Genomic DNA, 11,029 nt, shown 5'->3' with positions numbered 1-11,029 from the left:
TGTTTTCTGCATGTAAAACTATAATTATTCTCTATAAAATGTGTTTTCTGTTCATATTTTTGGGTGTGAACGAAGGGAATCCTTTTTACATTATTTCTTAAGGATAAAACGGTTTTTGTTGAACCATTTTGAATGCATTGCTAAAGAAAACCAAGGTACCAATGTCTAAGGTCGTAAAGTTAATGAAATTGCCTTGAAATTGGCGGTATGTCAGTAAAACTGAGTTGAACTGCATTTGAAATTCAGAGTGAACCGTTTTTGTGCTGGTTTCTTCGCCAAACTCCATTCCGTGCCCCCGGAAACGTCCGTCTTACTGCCCACTATGACCTCACCTGCGGTTTTAATGCTCAGTCACGGATCTCCAAGCCGCAACCGCCCCGCTGGGGCCGCTCCACAGCTCGGTCGCGTCCGAAGACCGTAATGCTAATGCACACTTCAGTGCCAAGCGACGCTAAAACCGCACAACTGGCCTCTATGCAAATGCTAACTACTGTGTTGAGAGATGAGGTTAGCTGCTTCCCTCAGGGGGGGTGGAGGGGTACATGGTCAATTGTTTTTGTGCCCATGTTTGAAAACACATGATTAGTCCTGTTTTGCTTCATTTGAATGCAGCACAGCCTTCTTCTTTAATGGCATTTATTCCCACTTTGAGTTTTTGCAGACTGCACTATATTATTGTCTTGGCATGCAAAAAGAGTTCTGAATCCCTCTTAAAAAAATATTTTTGGAATATTGAGGGACATGATCGAATTAAACACATTTAGTAGCGACGCTCCTGTCCCATTTGCTGTTTCATGCTGCAATGTATCAGCTTCTAACTGGTTTAAATCTGCTTTGGTACAACATTGGTCATACTTCTGGATGTTAAAAGTTGATTTTTATGGAACTAACACGGTAGTTTCTCACACAGTCACTGCCCCTTGCTGTGTGCCCCCCACCCTCTGTGTCAGATTTGTCACGTCGGCACCTGGTAGTAGACAAGTGTCAATGTCCCCACCCTGGCTGAAGATCACCAGACCACCGACACACTTTATGGAAATACATGCCTGTGTGCGTGCGTGCGTGTGTGTGTGTGAGCGTGTCTGTCACTATAAAGTTTATAAAAATATTCTCGCATTTTAAGCTAACCCCCCACTTGTGTTATGTTACTCCACGTGAAGCAGGTTGTATTTATGTTCTGAGTGTGTGTGTGTGGTGTGTGTGTGCGTGTGTGCGTGGTACGAATAAAGTGTGCAGGGGTCCCGTCCCTTGTCACTCAGAAAGGCCGCCATTCCTACCTTCTAAAAAAAGCTCCCCAACCTTCGCTACTCCTAACATGTGCTCCTCTCGTCAGCGCCTCTCGCCCTCACGCTGACAGCGGGCAACTCGAGAGTGTCGGAGGAAACGGGCGACGCATTCCTTCGAGCAGTTTGCAGAATATTCTGATGCAATGTTAAACACTATGTTTGATAGATGTTCATATACTTAAGAATTTAGTATAGGACTTTTGATAGAATATAAACTATAGTATTTTCATCCCTCATCATGAATTGTGTTGACTGGACTCGTTATGCCTTCTTTATTTTTTTTAGATATTAGATTTCTTTTTTTAATGTAGTGCATTAACGCATGTCATTAACCACACAAAATCTAATTAATCAGATATAAACACAGATTAATCATGTCATTTATTTTGACCACACATGCTGACGGTTACCTAAAATTTGGCACGGGTTGTTGTAAAGTCAGTGGTCAGGTCAATGCATACGCCAATGCAAAGATGAGTGAAGAAACCCCAATTGGTGGCAAATATCACCTCAAAACACACCCAGACATGACTAGATAGAGCCAAGATAACTTGCACATTGATTCTCTTATCGAAGATCAACAAATTTAAAAGACCATCTAAAATGTAAACAACTTTTTTGAGGCAGCTGCTGACAATAACGCTAGTAGTACATCGACGTCAAGCAGTGGACGACACACATTGGCGGACTATACTTGTGGCAATGTTGTCAACAAAAGATGCATAAGTTGTGCAACACTTAACTGATTTATCCAAATTTTAAAATGTTATTCATCGGATTATAAAAAAACATGTTATTTGTCAGCACTATTTTAGGGAAGGGAATATTTTTTATATAATTTTTATTTATTTCAGTGTCATTTCCAATTACTCATTTAGTACATTTAGATCCAACTATTTTCTTTACTGTAAAAAAAAAGAACTGTATGATATAACTTCTGGATATTTCCATTGTACTTTTTGAATGTATATGTAATTTATATGGAATTTATATGGAATTTTGCTTTATCATTCACAATCATTATGAGCGACATTAACACGCATGTCTTTTATTTTGTAGGATTACATAGATGATTAAAAAACATATGCAAAATGCAGCTAATGGGAGTCACAGTTGTAGCCTGCGAAGCCCTCTAAAACAACTTCATAACCCTCCATCAATGTTTTGTAGACACACTGCAAGTACATATATAATGTAGTGACAGACACGTTCATAGAAATATGAAATATGTACAATATTTACCGTATTTTGGTCATTTTTTGTATTACTGGAACTTCTTTCCTCAGCGCTTTTATTTCTGTTTGCATAGCAGCGCACTTCCGACAACAAATGTGTGTTCCTGCTGTCCGAAACAAACGCCAGTGTGTTCTAGTCATGGCAGACTTGGCAACAGACAACAAAGACGACTATTTTTGGACAAATGAGGATTCACAACCTTATCTTTTTGAACCTGAATATACGGAGGTTGAACTGCTGCTTATAGGAGCGAGCACGAAGAGGGGGTGAAACTTTGGAGCAGATGGAAGCCAAGAGAGTGAGGGTGGCGTGACTTGATGGTGCAAATGTGGAACTTGGAGCCAAGCTATGCCGACACATATGGCGTGCTTACCCAAAATAAACTGAAAAAAAACATCCCAGGCCAGCTTGACCAAGAGGACAACTGTATATCGAGTAAGACACTATAATATTGATCATGATACAAGCAGCACATCATGTTTGTTATTACAACTACATACACAGTCAAGCTAGCTGTGTACAAACAAAACATGAAATGTGGGCTAATACTATACAGATGCTGTAATATATTTGTTCATGTTTTTCAGTCAGTACACATTGGTGTCCTATTGCATTGTGTTGTGCATTACAAACTCAAAAGTGATTCAGGTGTTAATGCAAAAGCTAGCTTACCTCTTGCCATAGCTAGCTTACCTCTTGACGATGTGTTACTACAATGGATAAACAGTTCCTCAGTGTTCGCAGATTACAAAACGTAAATGGAGTATTGTTGGCGGTTTTTAGCTGCATTTTTAAAGTGATTTAGAGGCTGAATGGATTGTTCCGATTAACTGCATTGCTAGCCACCTAGAACGAGCCGATTTTAATAAATTAAAATGCAAAAAAAACAAAAAACATTTAGTTTTCTTGTCTTTCATTAGGATTGTGAACAAAAGGCAAAATTCCCCCCAAAAAACATTTCCTCTTTAAGGTCGTGTTTGACTCGAATTCAATAAATGATCTTGCGATTTTGGCTACATTAGCCGTATAGCTCTGATAATTGATTCATTATTAAATCATTAGATCATTTGTTCAAAGTTGTTTGTTGATTAATCGCATCTTGAAGCAACTGCATGGAAATGGAGTGCACTCTGCCGTTCCCTTGATTCCTAACTGTATGAACAAGGTAGTGGTAGCATTTTGGAACTGTGTGGCGTTCCTCAGCTTCCAATGAGTGATGACTGCGTTGACGTCTTTCCATGCATACTGGCATTTCAATGTTTGAACCACTAATATGTCATAATTTCCAAAAAGTGGCTTTGGCTGCAGGAAGGACATGTGCGCTATTGATCGCCAAGCGTTGTGAACATGCTAACATGTTTTTGTGCAAACGTACTTTATGTTCTCATTAGAGGACTGTGACTCTGGGGGAGTACAAGTGGGGCGAGGCGGTGGCTTCTTTGAGATTTTCTGGGATCAGCGTGACCTTTTGAGACGATGAGGTCACCCACCCTTTGACGTCTCAACCACCTGTTGCCACACATTCGCACCTTCACACCCGCAGAAAACATGGGCGTACATACGCTCTCATGAGTTGTCCATTTACGCGGTTATGAAGTGCAAAAGTTGAATCTGTGTTTGGGGTTATTTAGATCAGAGTTAGGGATAGTCCACTTGTGATGTCAATGTCCAGGTTGTCAAGTGTGGTGTGGACTGTATTACCCCAATGTATCACATCCTTGTGAAGTGTGCGTTCGTGCATGTGCATGTATGTGCGAGCTATTTCCTGTGTTTTCAGTGTGTAAATCAGTTTGATCTCCCTACAATGATTACCTCTTTCAACAATGGTCAACCTTTTTAAAGATATGTTTGTGATTCAACAAGAATTTATTACGAAATGTAACAAAAGCGATGCACTCTATATTGGTTTCATCCAGGTTGTTTTCCAGGGAGGTTAGCACTCTAAAAACACTAAACAAATAGACATGCTCCAAGTTTAGAGTGTTTAATCATTGTCCGTTTAAAACTGTGTTATTCCGCTTTTACCACTTGAACATGGTTTGGTCCTTGGTATTCTTCGGCATGTACTCTTAAAACCGAGTCGCTAAATAACCAATGAACATGCTTGTTAAAAAAAAAACATTTCATTATACAACGAGTATCTCCTATGGCTGCCATACTGTAGCTGTGCTTTATAGACGTACGTGCGCTTGAAGCTTGAACACCGTAAAGGATTTTGAACTATCGTTAAGCCATTGCTACATTTACACATAAATATGTCCTTGTTTGGATTTTGTTGTAAGCTTTTCAAACAACATTTCATACATTGATGTCTGTGAAAGGATAGATTTACATATTTGGTGCTGAAACTGTCTGTAAAAACAGTTGTTTGTGGTTGTTTTTTGTAATGAAATGACTTGCTATAAATCTTATAATTACTGCAAACATCGTAAATGTGATATTGTCTGACTTTTTTTCTAAAACTCTTTTACATAACTCATAAAATAATTCTACTCATGACTATGTTTTTGTGTGCAATCCGACTAAATTGGGCTGAAAACATGCTCTGTGTGGTTGTGTGTGATTATCACTCCAATACAGACAGACCATTTATGTTGTAAACGTTGTAATTGGTTCAGATAAAAACAAAGCTGCTATGACAACTCAACACTTGTGTAATGGCAGTGCGTGCAAGTCAGTTATATTAATCCCGTACAAAAGCTGTGGCGTGAATAGATATGCAGCATATATATATATATATATATATATATATATATATATATATATATATATATATATATATATATATATATATATATATATATATATATATATATATATATATATATATAATTTGTAGGGACGGGGCCAAAGAGTTTGTAAGAGAACGAAAGAGTCGCTGACAGGCCACAAAGTTCAAGGCCGGCGCTACCTGACCCAATCTGAAGAGCCCAAGCAGGTGCATAAGTGCAAGGGTCACTCTGCCCATTGTATACCCTCCCTCCACGCCGCTTCCTACCGCTATATACAGAGCGTGCTGTCCCATGGAGCCAAAAGCATTGTGTTTTCCAAGCACACGTACAACACATAGGTCTTGTTCCCTTCTGTGGTCCTTCATGTTAGTATGCAACAGCTCCTGGTGAAGAATGTAGGTTCTCCTCCAAACATTTCTTGTTCTGTGCTTATAAAAAATATGTACCTTTTGTATCATAATTACGAATACTGAAGTTTTTACCTTAAAACAAGGCGGAGTTCACAGAGATCTACTTCCATGACGTACTCACTTTAAGCCTCTGGGCCCCCTTCATCCATAATCAGTTCCAGTCGGGCCCCGGTAAAAACATCCAGGCCTCACTTCCTGTGTGGCTGGACATGTGACAGAAGGTTCTCGAAAGATCAGATGGGGGTGTATTATCAAATGACACAATGGTTTCCTCCGTTCGGAACCTTTTAAGTGTCATTTGGATTTTGGAGACTGCAGAAATGTAGATGTCCAAGTTCAGCCCATGTGGGCAGTGACCTGTGAGCCCCCCGCCCCTAAAGTCCGAGAGTCAAACAAGAAGCCTTGTTGTCCCGCGGCGAGCACGCCCAGGCTGTCCGTTAGCGTCCCGCTTGGAGACGTTCCAAGGAGGGCGTTCTGCTGGTTGGCGTTTGCCATATTGTCAGGACTGGCCGCAAGGCGTGGAGATGGCGGGAATGTGTAGCCGTATAGGCCGTAAGGGGGCGTGTGCAGCCGCAGGCCGGCGTAGCCCTGCGGGGAGGGCAGGTAGCTGAGTTGAGACGTCGGGAGGGGCAGGGAGCAGAAAGCTTCACTCTCGTACGCCGACGGGCCTCGGGAAGGGGGAAAAGGGTCTGGTGGGTTGCTGTAGCGGTGGAGTGGGAGACCTGGGCGGTTGCAGGTGAAGTCGCTTGGGCTGAGGGGGCAAACCTGGAAGGGCGATGAGCAGGGAGACGGGGAGAGCAGGTGAGAGGACACGCCCACACCTGCATGAGCTCCTGGGACTCCTATGGAAAAAGGACCAATTATGAGAACTTGCTTACAGACAATATCATTTAGACTTGCCTTGTTTGGCCATGCCGGGGATGTCTTCGAAGGTGAGCGTCCGCAAAGATGGTCGCCAGAAGGCATAGGACTCGACCAGTGCCTCTAGACCCATCCTGCAAAAACATCATGTTAACACATCTGCACGCTAACCCCACCTCGCCAGCTTGTACGTCGACCGCCATCGCCCTCCCTCTCTCCCTCCATCTTCTTCCAGGCCGCGGGTAATGAGTGGCATAAACGCCACGTCGCCCTTGGCTGCTGCCAACCAGGCTCTCCGAGGTAATTGCTTTCACACGGCTTTTACGGGCCAATCAGGGCCAAGGAGCAGGAAGCTGCAGGGAGGATTTATGAGGTGGTACTAACCCACCTCCCCCCCCACCTCCATGCCAGCCCCCCTGCCCACCACACCCGCCCTCACCAAACTGCCTCGCCGGCCTCTAAGGTGCGGTAGAGAGAGCTTGAATGGCGGCCTAATTCAAGTCCTCTGTTAGCCCTCGTTAGCGTGATGATAAAAGTCACCCCCTCAGCATTCCCCCACCACCCATGGGGTCGTAGCCTTGGTGATCATTTAAACAAGCCTTAAAGCAGCCTATCAGAGCGCACGTTTGTTTAGCAAACTGCTTAACTCTTCCTGTAATATTTAATGGTCATTTTTTCTGAGTTTGACAGGGTCGTCTTTCTGGTCCCCCGCTGCTTTCCCGCCCCTTTCACTGTTTGGAAACTGTTGGGGGTTTACTGCTGTGTTGTTTTAATGCTGTGTTTATACGCTATATGTCCACAAATGTGTTTGTACAGATTTTTCTCCAGACACTTGACTTCTTCGTCTTATTTTGCTGTTTTTGTTTCAGAGGCCCGGCTGGGATCGGACGCTCGGTTTGGATCTGTGGCCAATCTTTCTCCTAACAGCGCCAAGCGATGAAATGACTCACATTTCCAGATTAAATCTGCTCAATACTGTGGTAAGAGTTGATTAGTTCCACTCTGAGTGGATTTTCACTTTCCGAGGAAGACCGGTGCACACTTCCCTTGAGAGAAGGATAAATAAATGCAAGCCCAGCTTTCCCTTCCCGTAATATCCGACTGAAATAGCCGTGACAAAAAAAAAAAAGCCACAACCGTGCAAGAATATCAAACATGACCCAGTTGCAGCAGATGATGTGAAAATCTCCAGCTCAACTCACCGGTTCCTGCCAGAGTCCCTGAAGCCTTTGGCGAAAGGGTTTCTGTCGATTTTCAGCCTTGTTATCTAAAGAAAGACAAAAAAATCCCCCAAAATCTTATGACAACAAGTGTGGCGTGCCAGGAGAAATAGTGTTCTCTATGTGTAGCGCTCACTTGTACATATCAGCATGCCGCTTTTTTTTTTTTTGTCTCTTGGCATTTAGACGAAAGTGTGCTGTTTGTTCTTCAGCACACTTGTGACCCGTTGCTTTCAAAAAATAAAATAATGCTCCTTCCAAGGCATGACCCTGTGATGTGAGGCTGCACTTAAACACCACTTATATATCATTTAACTTCAGCCAATTAGCAAAGTTACTTTTACAATACATCATTGTTTGTTAACAATGCCATGAATACAATGTATCAAATTATATTTCTAAAAAGGGTTTATTGTGTATATTTGTTTACTTTTGCTAATTTTGTGAGATTATGAATGTAGAAATATTATCGATGAGAACATTTTGACATATAATTTTTTAATGTGTTTATACTTTTGCTAATGTTGTGAGATTATGCATTCATACAATGACACACTTTTGATGTATGAGCACTACTGAAAAATGTAAATTTTGTTTGGTGGTGTTTTTTGCTTAAAACTTCACAAAATTGGGACATACATGCTTTTCATTCAGTATCAATGTTATGCAATAATTACAGTAGCCCTCTTGAATCTGATACAGGATTTTTAATGCAAGATTTGTGATATTTTTCTTCATCTAATATATCAAATTATATTTCTAAAAAGGGTTTACTGTGTATATTTGTTTACTTTTGCTAATTTTGCGAGATTATGAATGTAGAAATATTATCAATGGCAACATGGTGACATATAATCACTACTGAAAATGTTTTATCTGATTATACTTTTGCTAATGTTGTGGGATTATACATTTATAAATATTAACTCTGACACAATTTTGATATATGAGCACTACTTTTGTTTGGTGCTGTTTTTTGCTTAAAACTTCACAAAATTGGGACATACGCTTTTCATTTAGTATCAATGTTATGCAATAATTACAGTAGCCCACTTGAATCTGATTGTGGATTGTTGATATTTTTCTTAATATGAGCTAATGCTTGAATCATGATATCAAAAATTACAGGCTCTGCAGAAAGAAAGAAAAAGTAAAGTTCATACAAATCTGCAAACTAATTAAAAAATATGTTTGTGGTTTGAGGACAAAAAGAAACAAAGTGTGGAGATACATGCATTTCATTGGATATTTAAGGATATGAAAGAGACTGTTATCTAGTTGTGATTTTATTTATATATATATATATATATATATATATATATATATATATATATATATATATATATATATATATATATATATATATATATATATATATATATATATATATATATATATATATATATATATATATATATATATATATATATATACATATATATATATATATATATATATATATATATATACATATATATATATATATATATATATATATATATATATATATATATATATATATATATATATATAGATATATATATATATATATATTTGTCTTTATTCTCTCAATAAATAAATAAAGATGTCATAGCGTATCTAAAATATGAGAAATATTGTTTTATATTCAAAACAATGTTGTTGTTTTTTCTAAAAACTTGCAAAATTTGGAATTATGTGTTTTGCAGCTGCTGGAACATTCTAGAACATGCGGGTGTACAGTTGTAGTCAACCATGTGTCAAATCTACTGCTGACATTCTGTGGTTTGGACCAACGTGTTCATTACAGTATATGGTGCAGGTCATCCAGACATACCTGCTGGTTCTGGTACGCCGTGACAGTGGTGAAGACGGTCTCGACGAAGGAGAATGTGTGTGTTCCTTCCCCGGCAGGGACGGCCTTCACTGGGGACAACTCCTCTCCACACTCCTTACGGATGACGTGGACACGGGGCTGGTATTTGTGCATGGAGTGCAGAATGATCTGGTGTGAGGAGCGCAGTGTTAGCACTTGGCGCATGCGCATGTTTTACTTTGTAGCAATTGGGCGGTTTTTCTTTCTTTCTTTAGAAAAACACATATTAGGTGTGAATCCGTGCAGGATGGACCTATATTTTTTTCCACGTTTTTTCTACATTAACCTTCATTTAGAAATGAGGTAACATGCACAAAGCGTCGGGCGCATCAGCCAAGGAAGAACCTTTTTTTTTTTTTAAATACTGTTCCTTAATTGTTTTCACTGTAAAATACATTTTTGTTCAACTCAGGCTAATTAGTAGAAATACATATGCTATTTTTGAAAATGTTTATGTAATTAAAGTAACACATGCACGCAATAAATTAGATATATTAATGATGAAGATAATACAATAATACATTACATGTCCCTGGTCGTCCAGCTCGTTATTGGTCAGCTTGAGTTTGTCGAAGCTGACCACCTGACGCATCCACGTCTCGCCCGAGGCAGGCGAGTCCGGGTGGATGTAGACCCTGGGCGGCACCGGAGAGTCCGCGTTGCCCGCCACCATCCACTTGGAGCTGTGGTACACGTACCTGCATTGATTGATTGGTTGATTGAGACTTGTATTAGTAGGTTGCACAGTGAAGTACATATTCCGTACAATTGACCACTAAATGGTAACACCCGAATAAGTTTTTCAACTTGTTTAAGTTGGCGTCCACTTAAATTGATTCATGATATGCACGGACAGGACATCGAAACAAATGGGTGTCAATCGGTGTGTATTTAATATGACGTCATGGACACGCACAGCTCGCGTATTTAAAATGTCACGCGTGAAGCAAACCGTTCTTTTTTTCCACACTCGATGTTTAAAACGTGTGCGCAGTACAGGCCAATGATACCACATTCCTGGTGCGTAAAACTACGCGTCAAGTCGCTTGCAACTAAACAACTTTCCTCTACAATCTTCACTATGTAAACCTACTTTTGAAAAATGACCACAAAAGGCTTTTTTGGGGGGGCGCGTTACAGCGACATTTGCCTCTTTGACCTCAGCGGGGAGAGGTTAAAAGTCCAAAAGGCTTTTATTTTTGTCCAAAAGGAAGAACTAAACAACAGTGCCGAGCGCCGTTTGTGCAGACCAGGAACGATTTGCAGTCTTCACATGCAAAATAATATACCTGTAGCGTTTGTTATCCACGGGAATAATGTCCATGGCGATGTAATACTGCTGATGTGGGTCCAAACCCGACATTTTCACACGCATTGCAGGAAACATCCGCCTGGAACCAAAACACATTATTAGCCACACATTTTACAC

At 40.2% G+C, this 11,029-nt stretch overlaps 1 protein-coding gene across 2 annotated transcripts in view; it reads right to left on the bottom strand.

Annotated features, from left to right (window-relative positions):
• Nucleotides 1-5,368: 5,368 nt before the first annotated feature.
• Nucleotides 5,369-11,029, bottom strand: part of LOC133643010 (T-box transcription factor TBX18-like) — a 7,277-nt gene continuing 1,616 nt past the window's right edge. Inside the window, exons 3-9 of one of the 2 annotated variants that reach the window (XR_009824635.1) lie at nt 10,890-10,991; nt 10,127-10,298; nt 9,562-9,729; nt 7,728-7,792; nt 6,565-6,659; nt 5,786-6,506; nt 5,369-5,682 (exon numbers count right to left, since the gene is read on the bottom strand). Coding sequence is in view for 1 of the 2 variants with exons in the window: in XM_062037425.1 (XP_061893409.1) it covers nt 6,001-6,506; nt 6,565-6,659; nt 7,728-7,792; nt 9,562-9,729; nt 10,127-10,298; nt 10,890-10,991 (1,108 nt within the window). In the remaining variant the exon portion in view is untranslated. Of the gene's footprint in view, nt 6,507-6,564; nt 6,660-7,727; nt 7,793-9,561; nt 9,730-10,126; nt 10,299-10,889; nt 10,992-11,029 lie in introns of both variants that reach the window. The other variant, XM_062037425.1, reaches the window with a different exon arrangement.

This window comes from Entelurus aequoreus, linkage group LG25, assembly GCF_033978785.1.
Source record: "Entelurus aequoreus isolate RoL-2023_Sb linkage group LG25, RoL_Eaeq_v1.1, whole genome shotgun sequence".
NCBI lineage: Eukaryota > Metazoa > Chordata > Actinopteri > Syngnathiformes > Syngnathidae > Entelurus > Entelurus aequoreus.
The sequence above is the reverse complement of the archived record's forward strand: the minus strand, read 5'-3'. Positions and strand labels throughout refer to the sequence as shown.